This window comes from Amphibalanus amphitrite, unplaced genomic scaffold, assembly GCF_019059575.1.
Source record: "Amphibalanus amphitrite isolate SeventyFive unplaced genomic scaffold, NRLGWU_Aamphi_draft 001012F_arrow, whole genome shotgun sequence".
Classification (NCBI taxonomy): Eukaryota; Metazoa; Arthropoda; class Thecostraca; order Balanomorpha; family Balanidae; genus Amphibalanus; species Amphibalanus amphitrite.
This window is the reverse complement of record NW_024882506.1, coordinates 126,102-149,480: the sequence shown is the minus strand read 5'-3', so window position 1 is coordinate 149,480 and position 23,379 is coordinate 126,102. Positions and strand designations below refer to the sequence as shown.

Below are 23,379 nucleotides of genomic sequence, written 5' to 3'. Positions count from 1 at the left end.
ACAGGGTTTCTGAAGGTACCACCGGCCTCTGATGGCCCTTAGCCGGCCTCTGAGGGCCCGTCGCCGGTCTCTGGAGCCCCCTGCTGGCTTGTAAAGGGTACGCGCCAGCAGCTCTAAGGGTCCGACACCCGTGTACGACGGACCCACACCAGTGTCTTTACAACTTAACGTCTTTTTTCGATCTTCTTCTTAAAACTAACTTTTCTGGCTTTACATCTTTATTTCATGCTTTGTAAATTGCGCAATTGTTTTATTTTTATTAGTGAAAGACTGCAGAACAATTATTTTCCTCAAGCAGAGTTAGTGGGAGTTATTGAGGGACAAAATCATTGGGGGTGCCCGGAAAACCATTGGGGGTGCTCATTTGAGCATTGGGGGTGCTGCAGCACCCCCAAAGGTATACAAATCGACACCCATGATAGTTACCTACATTGCGGTTAATCGTGCGTCCAATGTCCATTGTCCACATACCTACTACTAGGTATCTGACATTGCCGAATCGTTGATGATTCGATTCGGCAACTTATCTTCCGTCGCGGCCTACACGGCACGACCACGGGAGCCGCTGAACGGTACACATCCGGCTCGGAGCAGTGAGTGCCGCGGCCGCCTTTGTGTTGGTGCGGCGTCGCCAGGCCGGCGGTCGCGACCAGGTGGGGTCAGTCTACGTCATTGAGGCCGGTCAATGAGCAATGAGGGGTCAATGGGGAGGGGGGGCTCCAACTGTTGTGCACGGCTCACGCCAAGGCCACGGCTGCACCGCCGGCGGCGGCAGCAGCCGTGGCATCCATACTTCATTGGCGGGCAAACCGTCAATAGCGACACCTGCCAGCGATCGGACCCGCGGTGGGGGGGGGGGGGTGGGGGGGGGGGGTGCGTCGGCGCACTGTTCGGTGGCTCCTTCCTGCAGGAGGTGTCGGGAGACAGTGTCGGCTGGTCGGTGGAGCCCATCGGGGCGACGGGGCGCCGCCCCGGCGGGCGACAATCAGCAGTGGAACAACAGGTTGCTCACTAGCAGTGACCACTGAACGTCCACCATCAGTGATCGCTGATCGTCCAAAATCGTCGATCGCTGATTGTCTAAGATCAGTGGTGACTCCTGATTGTCTATCACCAGTGATTACTGATCACTGCAGCGCCTGCAGTGATACCCGATTGCTGACCATCAGAGATAAGCCGCCTGCCGCAAGCAGATAACTGGTGATTGATAATCCACCGACATTAACTGCTGGTTGTCTAACAACAGTGACTGCTGATCGCTCAAAATAAGTGACTGGTGATCACCCCCGTCAGCGCCCTTTCATCAATTGTTATCAGAGAGCATTGATCTTCTACCATCAGTCACCGGTGATCGTCCATCAGAAGCCGAAACTTCTACAGCATAGTGAGTCCGTCTCCACCTTCGCAGGGTGAGTAACTCACTTCCACTGCAATCTACGCACCTCAGGTTCGCAACTCTACCTATCCGCATGCCTATTGTTCTTACACACAGTCTCAAATCCCGTGGCTTTTACGTGTTAAAAACGCATAAATGTATGAATACCATAATAATGGGGCAGCCTGTCGATTGTTACTTGTTAGGTAGGTGGTGCTAGGTTCCCTGACTTTCAGGAATAATTTAGGCAATGCTAATTAAATGAGATAAATTCCCAGAGCTCTTTTTACATAGCTCAGGTCCATGTGATTAATAAAGCGGACACCGTTTTACGTTATTGCGCTAGCATGCCTATATTTGGGTGGTTTGTCTGTACGACATTTCCGTCCACGTACGAGTTAATAAGTTTACCTGTGGCGTGACCAATGCCACTGCTTTGCAGGCGAGGCGATGCCCCTGGTTGAAAAGCGCAGCTTGCAGAGGGACCCGGCTGGGACGGCACCCGAGCAGCGGCGCTACGAGGTGAAAATTGTCGGCGGCAGACGTGTGGTGGTGTGGCAGGACGGGTGAGTTCTTCGTGTAGGCACTGTGGACAGGCTCCACGGAAACGGCAGGGATCTGACAGTTGGTAACCGCCCGTCTATTGCATCCTACACTGTGTTGCGTTTTATTTCGTTTAGGCTTCCTAGAAAAAGGCCAAGGAACAGTCGATCTGAAACGTGTTTACCTCTGTGGCGCGATCGCACTGAAGATCAGAACTGCCAGTGCCGTCTAAAGCGTTACGCTGAAGTGAATAAGTCCATATGTCTTATTATAAATGGTAAATATATGGAAAATTTTAATTGCATACCTACTATGCATTGTGCTAGATATTATACATTCGGTATCAAAATGACTTTCGGATCTCACCGAACGGGAAAGAAAAAAGAACGTTAAACGTCTGAAAATACATACGTGTACTTGAACTGAAACGCATTTTCCAGTAGCGAAGGTAAATTGCCCATACCTTCTAAACACAATGCTCGTTATCTAATTGCCCGTTTACAATTTATTCTGTAAGTACTTTTCCGGTTTGAGTGAAACGGCTTACTTAAAACTAACCTACGTCAAGTGTCGTTTTATAAGCTTTGTATGGCCCCAGTGCTACCAATGACTTAAATGTTTTATTATTTTCTTTATGGTGTTGTATGGTAAGAATTACTTTGGTATCACAAAATTAAACATTGAAGTCCTACCAACAAATTCCAGAAAGTTAGCCCGTAACCGAACACATTTGACACCTGCATTAGGTATGTACAGTCCACAGCAGAAGTAATGTGAGCCGTGAGGTTTCAGTCATGGGTATGTTTTGCTTCTGAAGCTTAGGAACGATTAGCCAGACTACAATGAAACTTTGAATGTAGCTTATATGTATCGTCACCCTTGCAGCTGCAACTTTAGCTATTGACATCTTCTTTTCGATCACTCCGCATTAAACAATCGCCAGTCAAAGCCAACCGTTGAGATTGGTAAAACCCTACATTACTTTTGCGGTGGGCTGTACGTTTCGCTGAAATCACTTCACCGGCTTGGGAGCCGTTGGCACCCGCCTGAACTCAAAGCGCTTCTACGCGATGGTGCCTTTTGCCCGACGTATGAAACATACAGTATTATCAGCTTTAATTCCGATACATACCTACCTAACATTATCCCGCACAGACGGAATCACGCTTTCCTACATGCCGGGGTATGTCTTAACCCTATTCCTGGCGGGCTCCGCCGGGACAAGAAACTGGCGGGGGGGGCCGATTCGGCCCCCCCCCTGAGATCTCGAGAACGAAGCAAGATAGCGACAAGCAGTAAACGACATCGGATACGCACGGCCAAGATCTACAATTTTTACTAAGGTCATTTTCAGGTCAGGTCAAAGATGACGTCACAGGGGTCGAAAAAGTCAAAATGGCGGCGCTAGATATGGAGAGAGTTTTTCTCGAATAACTTTCGAATTAGTCAAGATAGGAACAAACTAAGGGCAACATCGTGATCCTCTCGTCAATCCGCATCGAATGATATATATGTTGACCTCGAAAGGTCAAGGTCAAAGGTTGACCTCAGGTCACGTGACCTCGAGGTCATCATGTATATCATTCGATGCGTCTTGACGAGCTGAACACAATGAGACCATCCACGTGTCTGTATCTTGTTCCTGTACGGAGTTATTGGCCAAAAACCTTTGGTGACCTTTGATGACGTCACATGACCTCACAGCTGCCCAACAGTAAAACAGACCTCAAGGTAGTGAAGGTTGATCGTATATGAAGTCATGTATGGTATATGGGGCCATTCCGACCCGTTTTAGTGGTAAAAACAGGGAGTTGATTTTTCCCCCATTGACTTATAATGGGGAGGTCGCGAAATTGACCTGACCTTAGGTCACCGATATCAAAATTCCGAGATATACAAATTGCACATACTGGTACCCTAACTAAACCCTGAAGAGAAGAAATTGATAGGTCAAAAACTCTAGCTCTGGCGTGATTGCAAACTTTTCTGAGGTAGGGTCACCAAAACGCCTCTGGTGACCTGACCTGAGGTCAAATCAACTCAAAATTTTCAGACATGTTGCGTAGAAGCCTTTTAGGAAAAGTCAGAAAATTTGAGCTTCCTAGCTCAACGCGTTTGGGAGAAATAACTAAAAAACCTCAGGGGGGGGGGCTCCTGAGGCCCCCCCCCCCCCGCCAGGAATAGGGTTAAAGGAAATAGTTCACTTTCACGAAATTATTTTTTTTGCAACGATTTATGATTTTTTATGTTCAAAATAATCAGCAAAGAAAATAAAACCTTTTTATAACAAAAGATTTTTTTCTATATTTTGATATAGGAAGAACTTTTCAGTTTCTGTAAGGCACACGCGATCCAGTATGAAAAGAGCATGGGTCCCGAAAATTCTTCGGAAACAGAGAAATTATCGCAGCCACCGGCATTTGGGCGATCTGCTCGATCTGATAATGTTCCCCTGAATGTCCTAATTGATCAGTACGAGAATTTCTCTAGAGTTCTCGTAGATAATTTCTCTAGTTTCTGAAGAATTTTCGGGACCCATGCTCTTTTCATACTGGATGGAAATATATGCAAGGCACACATCCTCAACGCAAGACACCTTTTTCGGGACGAGAAATAGAATATCTTTGCCTAGGGTGATCGTTGGGCTGTAAAAGCTCCTGATTTATGCTCGTCTCAGCCCAAGCTACGGAACTGCTATTCCAGTTCAAAACCCATGTTAAAAAGTGAACTATTTCCTTTAAGCACAGCACGAGCCGGGCAGCAAAACTATGACCAAGAAACTGTCGGTGTCAAAATGCCATGTTATTTGATAGGCCGGGCAGGAAACAAAAGTTTACTGCCCGGGTTTACTGCCCAGGGCAATGACCTCTAAACTACAGTTTATCGCACTAGCGCAGAGGTATAATTGACAGCGAATGTATAATTTACATCATTATTGCATGATATTTGCCGCGTAAAATTAGAACACTAACATTTTTTGGTAAAAAAATATCTGCTCTGCTTATCAAGGGTTTTGAAATATTTTGTATTGGTTGCAAAGCCGAAATTATGGTAAGATATGCGCCTAAAATCTAAATCTGTTATCGCTTGTTGTCTTATCTTAGATATGTCCACTGAATACTGATACCTTGGGCCTAAGTTATTGCGTTATTATTTGACAGTTGTAGTCCTTTCCTCGAAACAAAGATGCAAAATATGGAAAATATAATGTATTTCACGAAAGTTTAGCCATGGGCATCAACAAAGTACGATTACATAAATAAATAAAAGATTCTTGCAAGAGCACTGGAAAATTCACGTTTAATCACTAGGAATATTATACCTTCTTCTTGTTCTTATGTCGTGGTAAATTATTCATGCATTATGTTCTTTGGATATCCAGTTGTTGTGCCATTCTGAGTTGATATTTTCAGACGCGATTCTTTTTGAAGCAAGGTATTTTGATGCATTTTCTTCTATAAATTTCCTTTAAAGCTTTATCCACAGCAGTAGCGCAATCACTGTTAGGAAATTATGGACAAAACAATTGTATAAAAGTGTCACCAAAATCCAAACCAATACCTGTCAAAACTACTTCACATGTATGCGGCATGTAGGAAAAATCTTTCCCATACCTGCTACATTGCATGATTAAATCGAGACATCCAGGCATTTTAATGGCACGTGCACTGTACCACACTTTTCAAAGTTTAAAGGGACCCTCCCACCTTCAAAAAAGTTAATGAATTGGCATGAAAGTGATGTCGCTCGGTTCAGAAAGAGCGAAAACGAATATCTACCAAATTTCACCGAAAAATATTCACCGGTTTTCAAGATATTAGACTTTTACTTTTGTTTACTTTTTTGGGATCTCCGCTGTTTCTAGCGACTTTATTTTAGAAGTGCGGCGTTTGCGGCAGATGTTGCGCGCAAATAGCATATACCACCGCGTGCTACAAAACGTTTTAGTCAAACATTTAAAAATCGTTAGATATCTGCGCTGACGTCACACATTCAGAGGGGTATTCCTAAGCATTAGCCCCTCTGAATCAAAATGCTGCAATTTTGAAATTCAATATTTCCGATTTAACCCTCGCCGGACCTATTGGTTTTCTACATACGCGCCGGCCGAGGGGGGGGGGGGGGCGGGTACGACCCCCCCTCGCCGTTTCGCCCCTGGTGGAGCTAGCGCGTCGCGGAAAAAACGAGCGTGTGCGCCGTTACGAGACGCAGAGATTGGTACCCGATTTTAAGGTCCTAGGTCAACCGGTGACCTCTGAGGTCAGGTCAAGTGCCCCAAGGTACGGTTCAGTTTTTGGTGAATAACTTCGCAAAAAACGGCCGCAGAGCGCCGATTTTGGCAGCATCGTGTTCGTCTCGCTCAGGCGCGTCGAATGATATACTTTTTGTCCGGGTCAGGTCAACTTGGGGTGTTGACCTCAGGTCAAGGTCAGGTCAGCACCCCCAGGTCACGAAGTTGGTCGAAAGGGGTCATGTCGCATATCATTCGATTCGGCAGGTCTTCCTGAGTCCATTGGTGGCTTTCCCGACTCGCTAGCTCAATTTGATCAAGAGTTATTGACGAAAAACTAATATGACCTTGATGACGTCATAAATGACATCACGCAAGGTCAACATTGCAAAAGTGACGCATCTAACCTTGCAAGGAGTGCATAAAATCACGATTCTGTGTGCTTGAGATAGTTGGAGATCGTTCCCGGCGCCAGAATAGCAGTTTTCATTTTTCCCCATTGACTTATAATGGTGAGGTCACGAAAATGACCTGACCTCATATGACCTTTAGGAAAAATCCGAGATATACAAGTTGTGGGACTCATAATGGATACTAGATCCTGCAAGTTTCATTTCCCTGTGACATCTCCTCTGGCAGTGAGGGCGTTGCGAAGTTGCGACATCTGAAGACCGTGCAGAGGTTCACTTATGACGTCATAGGTCAGTGACCTGACCTGACTCAAAAATGCGGTTGGTGTCAAAAGATGCGGCTTGGATCAAAGGTCAGGTATGCCAAGTTTCAGCTCTCTATCGCCAGCGTGTTTGGAGCTATCGCGAAAAAACCCTATGGGGGGGGCGGCACCCGCCCCCCCCCCCCCTCGGCCGGCGAGGGTTAAGGCATTTGTCGATGTTGTGAGTGCCGAAACCGGTAATTGTGAGCCAGCCCTAGTGAAAAAGTCCTTAAGGATTTCGCCAGAATCCCCACAATCCTTAAGGATCCATAAGGACCCATAAGGATCAGATATGAAATCCTTAAGGACTCTACGGACCCTCTTAAATCCTTAAGGACGCATTCGCCGATCCGTAAGGATTTTAGGGCGATGTTTGGTATCCTTAAGGATCGCTCAGTATTCCGTAAGGAAATTGCTACTTGCTAGTGTCGCTTAATCCTTCAGGATAGCCGATGCAGCCAGTACGTCAATCATTATGGAGTGATTGAATCATCCCTACTATTATTCCGTGCTCCGTATCCGATAATTTCTTAGCCATATGACATATACGGCATGTAAAAACTTTGTGACGGACCAAAGCAGCGTTCGTTATCATCATAGGCGCGGGAACCGAGATGCGAGCGAGGTAGTGGGAGCAGCTTGCCCCCACTTTTGTGCTGAACTTTGAAATTAAATATTTTCGATTTATGGCATTTCTCGATATTGTGAGTCCCAAAACCGGTGATTGTGAGCCAGGGATAACAATTTGGCTATCTTAATTAGAATTAATATTCAGCTGGGGTGGTCACCTAAATATCCACGCTGGGTTCACCCAGACTCCAAATCGGATAGACGAATAGTTCTGATAAAAAGTACCTATTGGTATCTCAACCAAGTGCCACAGTATGCATGTATTGTATGGCCTTAGTGCCACCGGTGCCACAGTGTTTGCGCTGTGCTCTTTCAGAGACCGTACCGACTGGAATTTGGCGACCGCTGACTGTTTTAAAGACTGTACGGGCGGCAGCGGGCGGTCTGATCCTCGCCTCCGGCAAGAGGGGAGACCGCGCGTCCCCCTGTCGCATTGTGCCGCTGCCGCTCGCGGGATGCGGACGAGTCTGTTGAGTGTGTTGTGCCGTACCTGCCGTCTCCTCTTCGGGGCATGTAAGTTTCTGCCATGCTGTGTATCAATGAGATAATTGATCCTAGTTATTGTATTGATAGATACAAAAACCGGCGCTGAAACGTTCACTTCAATTAATGGCGATCGTCGTCGTCATTCATTTGGCTGCGGCAAATGAAAGTACTACTACCGGTAGCGTCTTTTAGCGTCATGCCTTGGAACGAGGCCCAGGTAAATATGTATAATAGAATGGATTCAGGGTAGTAGGACGTAGGTGCATATGTGATGCATTGCTAAATGAACATACACAGGCATCTAAGCTGGAAATGACTGAACTGAATTTACTCAAAGGCTCACCAATATTCTTTGGCTGGGACTGCAGTCTAAGCCTAAGAGTAGAATTCGTGAGCCTTTGAGTAGGTATTGTTGATCAGTATATTACTGTTATTACATATGAATATCCGGCTTGTTACAGGAACGCAGGAGGCAAGATTGGACAGGCGACGGGCGACTCAACCGCTCAAGATGTGTAGAATGTGGATGGCGGAGGAGCGGCGGCCGAGGACGTGTGACGTGATAATATCTGAAGCGTGGCTGACTCGAAAAAGTGTAGACTTATCTTCATGTATGTAAATATGTTTTTCGGAAGTCCTCGGCTTATATTTCTCGGAGCCTCAGCTGCAACCTGCGAATGCCTAGAGCTCCATGTATATGTATACCCGGTCGCCTGTGGTTGGCGGCTGCTCCATTCCTGGCAATGAAAAATGGCTAAATGTGCTTGTTTTAAGTAAAAAATATAGCACCAGAGACCGTACAAATGTGTTTGCTAGGGTTTGATCCTTACGGATTTATATATCGTTCATTGAGGAATAGCCTCAAAATCAGGGATGCGGAGCCGTGGAAAGTTCAGACGGCTCCGGCTCCGGCTCCGACTCCGGAGAAAAAAATCGGCTCCGGCTCCGGCTCCGGCTCCGGGTGAAATGTTATGGCGGCTCCGGCTCCGGCTCCGACTCCGAGTAAAATGGTCCGGCTCCGGCGGCTCCGACTCCGACTCAGTACATCCCCTATGCAATCAATTAAATACGGGTGGAAGAAAAATTGGATTGGTTATACGCGTTACTCTTTGCCATTACCGGCTCACCGCGTTCCCGCGCAAACGCACCTCGGAGAGAACTGGCAGAACAAAGGTCTAGGAAGCGATGGCATTGGAAACGCAGTCGCCGCGAATCGGAGTTCACTGAACCATCGTAAGCTGACACCCGTCTCGGCTGCATTGGGGGGTGGAGGGGGGGGGGGGGCGGGGGAGGTGGGAAGAGACGGTGCAATGGACTGCGACTCCCAGCACTGGCTTCAAAACAATGGCCGTCACCTGATGACCGGTCCTCATGTTCTGGGGATGCAGTAGACGTGGGGGGGGGGAGGAGCAGACAGGAAGTTGATTGCGTACTGTGGGACACTGAGGATATTCGGCTTTTTTCATTCATTTGATGGCCCATGACGTATATTGGTCTCAAGATAAGGGCCCAGGCGACCTGAAGTTTTGATGAGGTGAATAAATACCCTTACCCTCGCCACAACTCGGGCCGAGTGCACCCCTCCTCCCAGCCAGCGCCATCCCCACTCGAGTTGTGGCGAGGGTGAGGGTATTCACCGCATCAAAACTACAGGTCGCCTGGGCCCTTATCTTGAGACCAATAGTACCATATGTTTTACTGCCTTGTACTGTCAAACCGAACTAAGTCAATTATTTTTTTCCTCTTCAAAAAAAAATAAAAATAAAATGGAGCCGGAGTCGCCCCCTTTTTTGGCGGCTCCGGCTCCGGCTCCGGCTCCGGGCTATATTGTTTCACGGCTCCGGCTCCGGCTCCGGCTCCGGGCAAAATATGCCGGCTCCGGCGGCTCCGGCTCCGACTCCGGCTCCGGCTCCGCATCCCTGCTCAAAATCCTTTAGGATTGTCGCCAAGATCCTTAAAGATTTGTAGCAAAATCTTTAAGGAAAAACCACAAAGTCCTTAAAGATTATTACCAATGTCCTTAAAGACATTGCTAGAGATCCTTAAGGATTTAGCTAAAAATCCTTACGGATTTTCCGCAGAATCCTTAAGGAATTTCTAACAAAATCCTTAAGGATTGTGTATCAATTTCGTACAAGGATTTTGTTAAGGATCGTCCTGAAGAAACACATAGGACTGTCCTTAAGGATTTTTTCACTAGGGAGGGACCCCATTTTGGCTATCTCAACTCAAATCTAATGTTAAGGTGGGAGGGTCCCTTTAATGCAGTGCTTTAATATTGCCAGCCGTGTGGTTCAAGGGGTGTGGTTAAACGCGTTGAACCACACGGCTGCTGACGTCACTATCAATTATAGTTGTGAGCTTTTTGGCAGGTATGGGAAACGCCTTCCAGCCCTAAGGCTGGGAATTCAATAAATGTCACCTCGCTTTTTTAGCGAAAAGCACCTCGGGCCTAACGGCCCTCGGAGTTTTCGCTAAAAAACCTCGGTGACATTTATTGAATCATCCCGGCCCCGGGCAGGAATATATTTACTGACCTCAGCCGTACGAAATTATTTGGAAACTCGGCTTGCAAAATCTGACTCCGGCCCTCGTGCTCCGCACTCGGTCCTCCGTCAATTTTGCAAACCTCGTTTCCAAATAATTTCGTCGGCCCGGTCAGTAATATATAAGACTTAACAGAAGGAAAACTTTCTGATATTTTAAAACGGTTTTATTTGACGGGACATTTTACAGAGCAAAATTCTAATGGTAAAAAGAAAACTCATCTTGGTGGACTTTTGCACGTTGATGCCTCTTTCCGTATGAAGCCGTATTGGGCAGGGGCGCGGGAACTACTTTCCGACTGGGGGGGCACACCATAATAGAGATTAACCTAGGGTACCCCCAAATCTAGTTTTCTCACCGGTTTTAGGCCACTTATTTTTCACCCCTCGGCTTTTTCAACAAAAAAAGAAAACATTTGCAAAAAAAGTGTGGTATTCCGTCTCAAAGCTGTGGGGGCACCGCCCCCACGGCCCCAGAGTTAGGGGGGGCAAGCTACCCCCACTGCCCCCCCCCCCGGCTCCCGCGCCTATGGTATTGGGTCTGACGAAACTTAGACGCTAACCCATCTAACTAATTCCTCATACCCGACCTTAGTTCACATTTCACTCTGCTATGCCGTAAGCTGTCACATCCGATGCTGACCTTTGTTTGACACTTGCCCTCGACCGGTACCTGCTGACGTAGTTTGACAGCTGCTCGCAGCAGGTGGTGTTCGGATCATGGCCTGGTCCGGTCTGTCTGTAACCTGGCAACGATCGACTGTCCTGTCCCACCGATCACCCTGGACAAACCTGCATCCACCGGCGACCACCCGAATTCCTGCAAACAAACAACAGCCGTAGGCGGGCGATTACATTCACGTTTAGGCATAAAGGCGCCACACTCATCAGTATCCATCACCTTCACGACATAACATTTGCCATTGCAGTCCTAGTTGGGGCAATGGGCAGTGTTGCGCTGAGGTACTAAGGCGAGGCTCTGCGTTCCGCGCACACATTACTTACGGCGGCGACGGCATACGTACGTACGAAAGTTCGAGGTCATTACAGACGCTCGGGCAATATTTGCCGACGTGCAGTTATGCCATGATACAAACGGATGGTGACGATGAGGATTGATCGTCGGCCTGTGCAGGGTCGATGGACAGGTGTGGACGTTGTCGGCGCTACCTGTGTCCGATAATAACTAATCCTGATAAAAATCCTGTCATCACTGGTGTCAGTGTTAGTGAAAACACACCGACTATCATGCCCCTTGCACGTGTCCCTGTCACCGCAGAGACAACGGACTGCAGCAGGCGTACCGGCCGCCGCCGAGCCGATCGGCCGACCCGCTCCGGAGCCAGGTGCGGGTGGAGCAGAACCCGACCATCAGAGTGACACCTAGCGGCGGCGGCGCGAACTCGCAGTACCGTCCCCCACCGCCGGCGGAGAGTCCGCAGCGGGTGCCGGCGGAGCGACTGGTGACCGGAGCTGGGGGCACCACTGCCGGCCGGCCGCAGGTCACACCGAGTAACCCGCCGCAGGCACAGGGCGCCGGACAGAGTATCGTGGGCGCCCGCCAGCCGGAGGTCACCTACTCCCGATCAGCGCCGCGCCGCACCTCGGTAGGCGAACGGCCGCATGCAGCAGTCCTTCAATAGTTGCCTGTGACCTATTTTCGTGTGCATTTTAATAATGAGGCATTACGTCGTTCGTAAAGACATAGCTCCAGCGGCCCTAACGGGGTGCTAAGTTGATTGAAGTTTTAAACCGGGCCATTTGCAGTCGATTCTTTCCACGCGAAGAAGCGCATCCCCGATGGGACGCGATCCTTAGGTAGAGGTAGAGGTAGAGGGTAGGCTTAGGTAGAGGGCTGCCGAGTCTAAGTAATGCAACCTAAGTTTAGTTGTTTGTATTTTATCCAATGCTCATAAGCGTAATAAAACATGTGGTGTGTGCCAAAAATAAGCTCATAATAGGCCGTATAATCGCTGTAATATAGCCATTGTGAGTCCGTCTGCACCCAGCGATGCTCTTTGCATGTTTTCAGGATGTAACCGGCGGTGCTATGAATGCCAGCTTCTCGGTGCTACCTCCTATCACCCCAACAAGCTCCAGCAAACAGCTCAAGAAGCTGGGCGAGCTCCAGGAAATCACGCTCAAGTAAGCTAAACAGTAAATATGTGATCGGTAGACGTCACAACAGAGTTAATGCACAAGTGTGAAACGATAACGCTACAATTTTTATCGGCACACGTTTGGAAAAATTTGGCATGAAGAATAACACCATACGTCACCCACTATTCGTATTCACCACTCGCTATTTCAGTATCCGGGTGGCCGTTTGATGGTTTCAGAAACGAGCTGTACCGTAGCTCTGAGTTGCTTCACGAGAGGCGGGTGCAGCGGATTCTGAACGAACTGCGGACTCTGGACCGGGACCGGGATGGCGTGCTGACACCGAGTCACGTCCGCCACACCCTGCACAAACACCAGGTACGGAGTACGGACCACACCGGGACCGGGACCATACGTAACGACACCGGCCCGGCACCACAGGGGACCATACAGGGACCACAGGGGACCGCACAAGGACCGGGATCGGGAGGCGTGCTGACACCAAGCCACCTCCGGCACACCCTGCACAAACACCAGGTACGGACCACACCGGGACCACAAGGGACCACACCGGAACCGGACCGGATTGGACCGGACCACACAAGACCCATCTTGGACCGGGCCATAATAGACCGGTTAAAACCATTCTGGAGTTAAAAGTCCTGTGCGAGCGATAATACCCGTATTAGAGAGCGACGAATGATAATATGAAGGAACGATAAGCATTCACGCAATAGATTAAAAGAGGTTCCGATGTTCCGATGTCGCTGCCGGCAGCTGACGCTGACTCCGGAGGCGGAGGACAGTCTGGTGACAAAGTTCTCCGAGTCGTCGGAGGCCGTTCGTTACGAGAAGTTGATCCAGTATCTGAGCTCGGTGCGGCTGGAGGCGAGCAGGACGGTGCCGCCTCAGGGACAGTCGCCGCCGAAAGCGCAGGTAGCCGCCTCAGGGGAGAGACTAATCTACATTACCTTATGCACTCATGGGAGGCCAATAGCTATACAAGTGCGCTGACTTGTAATTGGTCTGTCCAAGTGATCGGTAACTGAGGATCATTGGTACGGTAATTGAGGGACATCATTGGCAATTTTCTAGGGAGTGGTCTTCTGTGTTAATGCAGTAGTATGGGTCATGTAGGTATATACGCGACGATCATTCTTTTGTGATTGAAATTAACTGATAATAATCAAATAATTAAACGTTAAAAAACCTTCCGTTTAGGCGCCGGCTCCGCGGCTCGGCCGTGCGTTTACTGAGCGGGACGATTCCCGGCTGAAGGAGGACCTGGCCGCCTACCTGAAACCTCGACCCCTGGACCTGGACCAGCTCAGCAGGACCTTCTATGACCTGGACCGCGACAGGAATGGCTTCCTGTCCACACAACAGGTGAGGTGTGCTCTGACCCTCTCACCGGGATATAAAAGTAATAAATGCCTAATGCGCCAAATAAATTATATAATCGCGAACACTTATTAACTTTAAATAAATTAAACGTATATAGGGGCGAACCGTCTGAAGCGCCTCAGGTAGAACACCATATGTTCATTCTTTCCGAATAAGTCGGTTGTTATTCTTACCCTCCATCGGAAGCAGAGACGTTTTAAGCGAAATACTTACGAAGCTAGAATGATGAGAACGATTTTATTCACGTTTTACTTTTATATGGTAAAAGTGGCTAAAACGATAGGCGTTATCACAAGTGTATTCGCGGCCATTGGGGCGACGTAAGAAAAGAAGAAACCAACTGGCCCCAAGAACTTTAAATTATCAGTTAGCATGCACCTTTTCCTTGATGTGTAGAGAATTTACCATTATTTGTTACAGAAAATTGCATTTAAAATCTTCCATTTATGCTTTTTTCGTCGTTTGCACAATATGTTCTTTTGCTTAGCTAGAAACACTAATTAGAAATAGTTCCTGCATCATCAAGAACAATAGGGAAGGCTTGAAGTGAATAAAATAATTTAAACGGTTTTGTAATCTATGTGAGAGCACTTCTAAAATTGCCTGTAGAAATATTGAAGGCAAAAGTTCAACTTTTTCACAAGACGGATGTCTATAAACCTATTTAACTTGTGACAAGTAAGCCGGTATTTCGTCGCCTACAGCCCAGCTTTCCCTAGTGACCGATAGAGGCGCTGCTATCGATGTCCGCCCGTACCGCCTAACGAGTGGTCTTATAATGTGTCGCTTCGGTCACTTAGATTTAAGAATTAACAAAACGTCACAAAGGGTTTGAGCACAGTTTTGAGAGACGTTGTGACTATTATAAGAGATAAGATAAGAGGAGAGTTAACCCGCGAGTTATTTATTTATTTATTTATTTATTAAGGCTCGTTACAACATCCACGTAGTGGCAGTTGCTGGGGGGGGGGGGGGGGGGCGTTAAACGCCCCCACTTTTTTTGCCGGGCCATAGCATAAAAACGGCGCGCCGCAGGCGCGCCAAATTTTGGGTACCTGTAGGGAATTGATTGAAAGTTTATTGTGACAAAGTTTCAAAAAAATCGGTCGGAACATTTTTGAGATATCGAGGTTTTAGTGACGTCATGATTTCTGAGTTTTCGACCAAAAACGGCATATGTTCAAAAAATCATATAAAATCACAGAATAGACATACAGACATGCTGTAAACGCCATTAGACTGCCAATACCATGATCAATCAAATGGCTATCTTCGATTATTGATTATCGTTCCGCATTTTCCATAATCTTGAACTAAATCTTGGCAATTTTTCGTGACTACTTCACGACCATGATACATGAATTTCTTAAATTGAACTTTTTGAGCCAGACACGTAGACATATGATAAAAGGAATGTCACCATCGTGTTCTACGCCCCAAATTTACATATAAAACATGTGTCACAGGCTGCGAATATCAGTTTTGATTTTCGGGGATATGTGCCTACCCGGTTGACCTGACCTTGACCCTGACCTATGCTTGACTGACCCCTACATGGAGCTGACACTATTGTAGGCCTTATAAGATGGATTGTGCACCGTTTTGACAGAGTTTATGGCGAGAGGCGCCCATTGCGATTTGCGAAGTCCTGAAGTCCATGCTACTGAAAGCCCGATTTCAGGTGTTTGACCTGACCTTGACCCGACCTGTGACCTCAAAATTCAACTTTAAAATACTCATCTGAAGCGTCTCGTCGCGCTCTTTCGTTTGCCGCCTCGTGCGTTTCGCTGCGCCTATTGGTTCTCGAGTTATCGGCTGGGGGCGTTTAACGCCACCCCCCCCCCCAGCAAACGGTGGGTGGCGAAATACCCCAGCAACTGCCGGGTTAAGAGAGATAAGAGATAAGAGACCTTACTCTTATGTTAGCCAAAAGATATACAAATTTAAAAAGACATAAAAATTCAAAAATACAAAATACAGTTTCGGCCCTGCCTCAGTATTTTGTATTTTGTCGTTTTGATTTTTTTTATATCGTTTGGCTAATATGAGAGTAAGGTTAATATCTCTTAATATATAGTAAAAACGTCACAAAACTGGACAGGCGGAACTGAGCTGAGAGTATCCGAGGGTTGGGACTTTCAATTAGAACAATCACTATTATTTATGTATCCCCTATAGGTAGAGACGGGTCTGCACCGCTGCGGGCTGGAGGACATGCCACAGGAGCTGCTGGCCAGGCTGTGTACGGCCACAGACAAACAGGGTAACGGCCTGTGTGACATCGACAAGCTGACGGCGTACCTGGGTAGGGCCTCACCGGGCGCCAGCCGGGCCAGCGGTAGTATTCAGGGTCAGTGGTGGGACGGAATAGTGGGAAGACATCAGGAATATCAATTGCTTTAAATGCTTCAAATGCTTCAAGTGGTTTAACATAATAATATGTGGATCAGGAAGTGTATAGGAATGCAGTAAATCATTTTGCTTTTGAATGATGTATATATTTGTATGTACAGATAAAGAAACGGATGCACTGAAATTCGAGGCATAATTTCAGGTGTTGGAAACAAGTAGGATAAGAAATTCAGATAGTTTGCTTTTGAATGATGTACATATTTGTACCGATAAAGAAACGTCCAGAGCCTATTTTAAGGGAATTTGACTGGGGGGGCAACCTGGAAAATTGTCTTTAATAATCCATTAACCCTCGCCCGTATTGGTGTTTCCAGTAGCGAGCGTATAGGGGGGGGGGGGGGGTCCGTTGGACAATGGACCCTCCCCCTTGCCGTTTCGCCCCTGATCGAGCTAGAGCTTCGCGGAAAAAAACGACCGTGTTGCCCGTGATGAAAGGAAGCCGATTATACCCAATTTTAAGGTCCTAGGTCATCGGTTGACCTTCCAGGTCAGGTCATTGACCCAAAAGTCGGGAAAATCGGGACCTGTTAGAGCGTCGTAAAGAGTGGCTGCTATGGTTTTTCGGGGTGCTGATCACGAATATCATGTTAGTTATGATCATAGATGATGTCTTCATGCATTTAGGCCAGGTCAGGTCAGGTCAGGTCAACCAGTAAGGGTTTTGCCGGGTATTCGTAGTAGGTGGCAACCGCCTCTGACAGCTTCGTAACATGTTACGAAGGCACCAAAACTACTTCGTAAATGGTCAAATGGTTGCTTAATTCGAATTCAGCTCCAAAAACTAGCCTTGAAACATATAAAACTCGAAAATGTGAACCGAGGTCATCAAAGGTAAATGATCTGACCTGACCTTCCGGTGATCTTGACACCCACCCTAATGCATGGGAGCAACATCATATCCCATGTTTGAACGTTTGAAACCACGAAAAGACTGCAAACGCGCGGCTAATGCGAGGCGACATACGCCGAATCGCGACCTCGGCCAAACATGGTGCCATGGTGCTAGGCCGCCGGTGCATCTGAAAGAACTGTGGTGCCCCTGACAAGCCTGAAGTTCCAACGACAGGCCCGTGGTGCCCCTGACAGGCCCATGATGCCTTTGCGAGGCCGGTGGTGTCCACGTGAGGCCGGTGGTGCCCCTGGGCCCCGACAGGACTGTGGTGCTCCTGACAAGCCTGGAGTGTCCCCGACAGGCACGTGGTGCCACTAACAGGCCCAAGGTGTCCCAGTCCCTGCGAGGCCGGTGTTGTCCCTGCCAGGCATGTGGTGTCCATACTAGGCCTCTGGTGCCCCTGGTAGGTCCGTGGCGCCCTTGCTAGGCCTATGGTGCCTCTGGCAGGCCTATGGTGTCCCTGGCGGGCCTGTGGTGGTACCCCTGACAGGCCCAAGGTGGTGCCCCTGCGAGGCTGGTGGGGCCCCTGGCAGGTCTGTGGTGCCCCTGGCAGACCTGTGGTGCTCTTGCTAGGTTGATGGTGCTCCCAACAGGCCTGTGGTGCCCCTGACAGGCCGGTGGTGCCCCTGGCAGGCCTGTGGTGTCCCGGCCTGGGCCCCAAGAGGGTGGGGGTCATGACCCATATGACCCACCCTTAGATACACCACTGGTCATTACTTACAGACTGACTCATTTGATATCCATTGCAAAACAAGTCACAGTAGTTCCGTAGTATGTTTGTCACCCTGTTCCTTTATGCCCATTTTTATAGTGGGCAAATCTCGACGACTAGGGGGGCAATTCTGTTGAGTGCGGGGGCATTTGCCCCCCCAGTTAACATGTTAAAATAGGCCCTGGAAACGTCTGAATTGAAACTCGAGACACAATTTCAGGTATCGGGAACAACCACCGTCCGAGACGGCCAAAGGAACCGCCTCCGGTGATCTCCAACTCCGGTTACCGGCCGCCCCAGCCCGCCTACCAGCCGCGGCTGGCCGACCAGGTTTGGAGAAAAAGTGCAAAACCGTCCTTAGATAAAGTGTATGTGGATTGTGCACTTCATGTACACTGGCGGATCCAGGGGGGGGCCACGGGGGCCATGGCCCCCCCCAAAGGCCTAAAGTGGCCTGTTTGGCCCCCCCAAAACGCCAGAAAAATTGCTAAGAAAATATACCTTGATGGAGGTTTTTAGCCACTTGGTGAAGTAAAGCTTTCCACAGCATAATATGGAAGCAATATAGTAGCAGTGAGGGTCAGTCAAAAGTTGCGCGAGCGGAGTCGACCTTAAAAAAAAAGACTGTTGTTGGCACGTGTTTATGGCGCGGAAGCTGGTAGTTGGCGGTGTTTCGCGTGGTGTGGCATCACTGGCGGATCTGGGGGGAGGGGGGGGGGGGCACGGGAGCCTGAGATGCCCCTGACAGGCCCGTGGTGCCCTTGCTAGACCTGTGGTGCCCCTGGACCCTGGCAGGCCTGTGGTACAGTCCACAGCAGAAGTAATGTAGGGTTTCAGTCATTGGTATGTTCTGCTTCTGAAGCTTAGGAACGATTAGCCAGACTACAATGAAACTTTGAATGTAGCTTATATGTATCGTCACCCTTGCAGCTGCAACTTTAGCTATTGACATCTTCTTTTCAATCACTTCGCATTAAACAATCGCCAGTCAAAGCCAACCGTTGAGTTTGGTAAAACCCTACATTACTTTAGCGGTGGGCTGTACCTCTGGCGGGCCTAGGGTGCCCCTGCTAGGCTGCTGATGCCCCTGGGACCTGACAGGACTGTGGTGCCCCTGACAAGCCTAAAGTGCCCCCAACAGGCCCGTGATGCCCCCGACAGGCCCAAGGTGCCCCTGCGTGATGCCGTGATGCCTGCGAGGCCGGTGGTGCCCCCTGCGAGGCCGGTGGGGCCCCTGACAGGCCCATGGTGCCCCTGCTAGACCGGTGGTGCCCCTGGCAGGCCTGTGGTGCCCCTGCTAGGCCGCTGGTGCCCCTGGGCCCTGACAGGACTGTGGTGCCCCTGACAGGCCCAAGGTGCCCCTGTAAGGCCTGTGGTACCCCTGCTAGGCCTCTGGTGTCCCTGACAGGCCCATGGTGCCCCTGCGAGGCCGGCGGCGCCCCTGGCAGGTCTCTGGTGTCCCTGACAGACCTGGGGTGCCCCTGACAAGCCTGTGGGGCCCCTCACAGGCCTGTGGTGCCCCTGGCGGGCTGGTGGTGCCCCTACTAGGCCGGTGGTGCCCCTGACAGGCCTGTGGTGCCCCCGGGCACCAAGGGGGTCATGACCCATGTGGCCCCCCTTTGATCTGCCACTGATGCATAATATATTGATTTGTAAAGGCGTTATGGCTTATGCAATATGCAATTGCAGGCACTTGGTATCCCTCACTTATCCCTCATTGGGGCTCTGGCGGGCTCATGAGGGCCCACGTCTATCTCCGGGAGCCCATATAGACAGGCTCCTTTGGGTCCTTTCAGAGCATAAGAGGTCTCCATGCGAGTCCTATACATACATCTGAGGGCGTACCCTGATGTCTGAGGTACCCAACTGCAGCTCCAATGGTCTCTTCTTACACTGGCGGATCCAGGGAGGGGGCATTTAGGGCCATGCCCCTTTCCCAGAGGCCTAAAGTGGCCCGTTTTTCCCCTCCCCCAAACGACAATGAAACATAGTTCAATCAGGGCGTGGCCCAGGAGCCGAGTTAGACAGGGCTGTTTTACCACCTCCCGGCCCGCAAAGGGACCCAAGCACTGACTCGAAGCGGGTTAAAGAGACCCTCCCGGCTCCCACCTTCAAAAAAGTTAATGAATTGGCATGAAGTGATGTCGCTAGGTTCAGAAAGGGCGAAAACGAATATCTACCAAATTGTATCGAAAAATATTCACCGGTTTTCAAGAGATTAGACTTTTATTTTTGTTTACTTTTTGGGATATCCGCTGCTGTTCCTAGCGACTTTATTTGAAAGTGCGGCATTTGTTGCGCGCAAAGCAGCCTATACCACCGCATGCTACCAAACGTTTTAGTAAAATATTAAAAAATCATTAGATCTCCGCTGACGTCACACATTCAGAGGGGTATCCAAAAGCATTAGCCCCTCTGAATCAAAATGCTGCAATTTTGAAATTCAATATTTCCGATTTAAGGCATTTCTCGATGTTGTGAGTGCGTGCCGAAACCGGTAATTGTGAGCCAGGGACCCCATTTTGGCTATCTCAGCTCAAATCTAATGTTAAGGTGGGAGGGTCCCTTTAACTGGTCGATAAAAACAATGGTAAGTGTTTACAAAGTAATATAAAGGCATGGGTCGGGTGGGCTACCATTTATATATTTTTCTTTTTAGTTAAAAAAAAATTCATAGTGTCAGGGCTGTGACGAAAAATAAGTGGCCTAAATCCGATGAGAAAACAGGATTTGGGGGTACCCTAGGTTTGGCTCCTGCATGAGTTGGCCCCCCCCAAAACGCAAGCCTGGATCCGCCAGTGTTCATGTATGAAGCCTTTTCATATGCAATGTGCAACGCGCATGTCCGAATGATCGTCGCGGCAATCGGTTTGCCTGTCAATAGACTGCGCCGGCCGCCGCCATGTAATGCGGCACAGTCTACCTACAGGCGTTCGGCGGTATTGCGGCACAGCCTACCCACCAGCCTACTGAAGCCGGCGCGCAGTGCTCACTTGTTTCGGCAGTCTTTACGGAACAAAAAAAGAAGAAGCATTCACTCTCCTATATTTACATGTGGAATCATTTTAAGCCACATTAATCCCAGCTTGGATATTTGTTGTGATATTTTAGAACATTAATCAAATTTACTATTTAGTATTTAAATCGTGTCGTAAGGAGCATATTTTAGCCACGGTTTAGGTACGCGACAAAATAACGGGCTTACTGTCTGTCTTACGCACTTTTCCGGAAAGCTAGCGTCTATAATTTTCAGTATTTATTCATTCCGCTCTCACTCATGCTTAGTCCGCTGTTATGGTGTGTGTGTCTCTGTTAGCGATGTTGAGCCGTTCCCAAACTACCCCATTCCACCGACACTGCCGCAGGAGCCGGAAGGCGTTCCGGAGAACTCAGCTCGGCCGGAGAGTGCCGGGGCGATACCGTACGACACCGCCTACCCGCCGTCGCCACCGACCCCCGAGTTTGACCGCGACCAGTGGATGGCGGATTATCAGCACCTGGTCACCACACTGGGCCTCAGCGGCGCAGAGGACGGAGGTGAGCGGCCGGCCGAGCGTAACAGCTGGTCCGCCAATCGGGAAAAACGACACTGGCCGGGTCTGTTGGCCGAAGGGCCCAGTTACGGACCCGTTTGTGGCTCGACAGGGCCCGCCAACTCGAAGGCTCGAATAAATCATTTAAATGAAGCTTATGTAATTGAACACACGCCACGATGGATAACAGTAGTTTTTTTTTACTTCAGAGGACGTAGGATAGCGGATTGTGCCTTACCTATTGTATAACGCCTCTCTTCCCCATTGGCTATACGATCGTATCTGAGAGGATAAATTGTTATGAAAATAATCGTTATATAAAACCGTTTAACTACCGTCCCTCCGGCAGGGTACCTGGCTCCTGACGAGGTGGGACGGATCACGGAGAGCTACAACACCATCTACAACCTCGGCATCCCCATCGACCTGGTGAACCGCGCGCTGGGGCAGTCCGCTGAGCCCACCTACGGCATGGTCCAGCTCGCCACCTACACGGACGTGCTGATGAACCTGTTCCTCAACTCGGTGTAGCGCTGCATAGGCTTGTGTTACCCACGCTGGATTGGCTTAACTGCGATAAAGGGTTGCTGAGAGATGCATTGAGATGTTGACAGTCGATACAGCATTGACAGGGTATGATTTGTGCCTTGCGATTTGCAGAACACAGTGGATGAATAGGCAACATAATTGTCAGCCAGTTTACATAGGTATACGTACGAGTTTCGATATTTAGTTTTTGCCTGGTCGCAAGTTTGTTAATGTAACGGAAGTTAGCAGGGATTCAGCAGGGGTTCAGCAGGGATTCAGCAGGGATCGACGGCCCCTACGATTTCGCTGAAATTTGGTGGAGAGGTGCAGAATGGTGTCCTCTATCGAAAATCCTAGTGCCAAAATGCGGGGAATCCATCAGGGGGGCCACAAATCCCAAAAAACAGTATGCCCTCAGGGCACAATCGACGAACTTTGAAAACCCTACTTCTAGCCGTCAAAACAGCTAAAAATGCACGTCATTCGAAAGAGGACAAAATTTTACATGCAACGGTACCAAATTTAAGGGGCTAGCGCCCCCCTGAACCGAACAAAACAGCTTCAAATATATGGGCCCGGGAGTATGCCCTCGGGGCATGAATAAACGTTTTCAACCATTTCAGGCCTATAACATCGACAAAATCCAGCAATATGCACATCATTGGAAAGAGCGTAATTTCCCAAACAAAAAACCCAAGTAACATTTTTCGATGGGGCCCACCTGGGGCCCACAGGACCCAATTGAAATTTGGGGCCCAATGGGGCGGCCCCTACGATTTTCTTCAAAATTTGCACAGACACTCTCCTGGGCCCCCTCTTCAATCTGGCTGAAGAAACCTACCGGGGAATCCAAAGGAAGAGGCCCAAAGAGGGCCCCAAAGAGGCCCTTTCTAAGTATTGCCCCTAATTTCGCGACCAACCCCGGCAATATGCACATCATTGGAAAGAGCGTAATTTCCCAAACAAAAAACCCAAGTAACATTTTTCGATGGGGCCCACCTGGGGCCCACGGGACCCAATTGAAATTTGGGGCCCAATGGGGCGGCCCCTACGATTTTCTTCAAAATTTGCACAGACACTCTCCTGGGCCCCCTCTTCAATCTGGCTGAAGAAACCTACCGGGGAATCCAAAGGAAGGGGCCCAAAGAGGGCCCCAAAGAGGCCCTTTCTAAGTATTGCCCCTAATTTCGCGACCAACCCCGGCAATATGCACATCATTGGAAAGAGCGTAATTTCCCAAACAAAAAACCCAAGTAACATTTTTCGATGGGGCCC

General features: G+C 49.0%; 1 protein-coding gene and 1 long non-coding RNA gene across 2 annotated transcripts; both read left to right on the top strand.

The window, feature by feature from the left end:
• Nucleotides 1-1,119: 1,119 nt before the first annotated feature.
• On the top strand, nt 1,120-22,300 carry LOC122369164. Its single transcript, XM_043343667.1, has 11 exons — nt 1,120-1,409; nt 1,818-1,941; nt 11,803-12,130; nt 12,556-12,668; nt 12,863-13,001; nt 13,401-13,559; nt 13,845-14,009; nt 16,206-16,377; nt 18,264-18,373; nt 21,409-21,580; nt 21,926-22,300. Exons 2-11 carry the CDS (start codon nt 1,826-1,828, stop codon nt 22,105-22,107), a joined length of 1,656 nt encoding a protein of 551 aa, XP_043199602.1. The 5' UTR covers nt 1,120-1,409; nt 1,818-1,825; the 3' UTR covers nt 22,108-22,300.
• On the top strand, nt 7,857-8,589 carry LOC122369165. The gene is made up of 2 exons (XR_006254362.1): nt 7,857-8,004; nt 8,439-8,589. It is a non-coding gene; the product is annotated as an uncharacterized LOC122369165 (long non-coding RNA).
• Nucleotides 22,301-23,379: the final 1,079 nt, after the last annotated feature.

Coding starts and splice junctions, on each gene's coding strand:
- LOC122369164 (XM_043343667.1), top strand. CDS start 1,826: ATGCCCCTGGTTGAAAAGCGCAGCTTGCAGAGGGACCCGGCTGGGACG. Junction 13,002..13,400: donor ACACCCTGCACAAACACCAG/GTACGGAGTACG, acceptor CGCTGCCGGCAG/CTGACGCTGACTCCGGAGGC. Junction 18,374..21,408: donor AGCCGCGGCTGGCCGACCAG/GTTTGGAGAAAA, acceptor ACACTGCCGCAG/GAGCCGGAAGGCGTTCCGGA.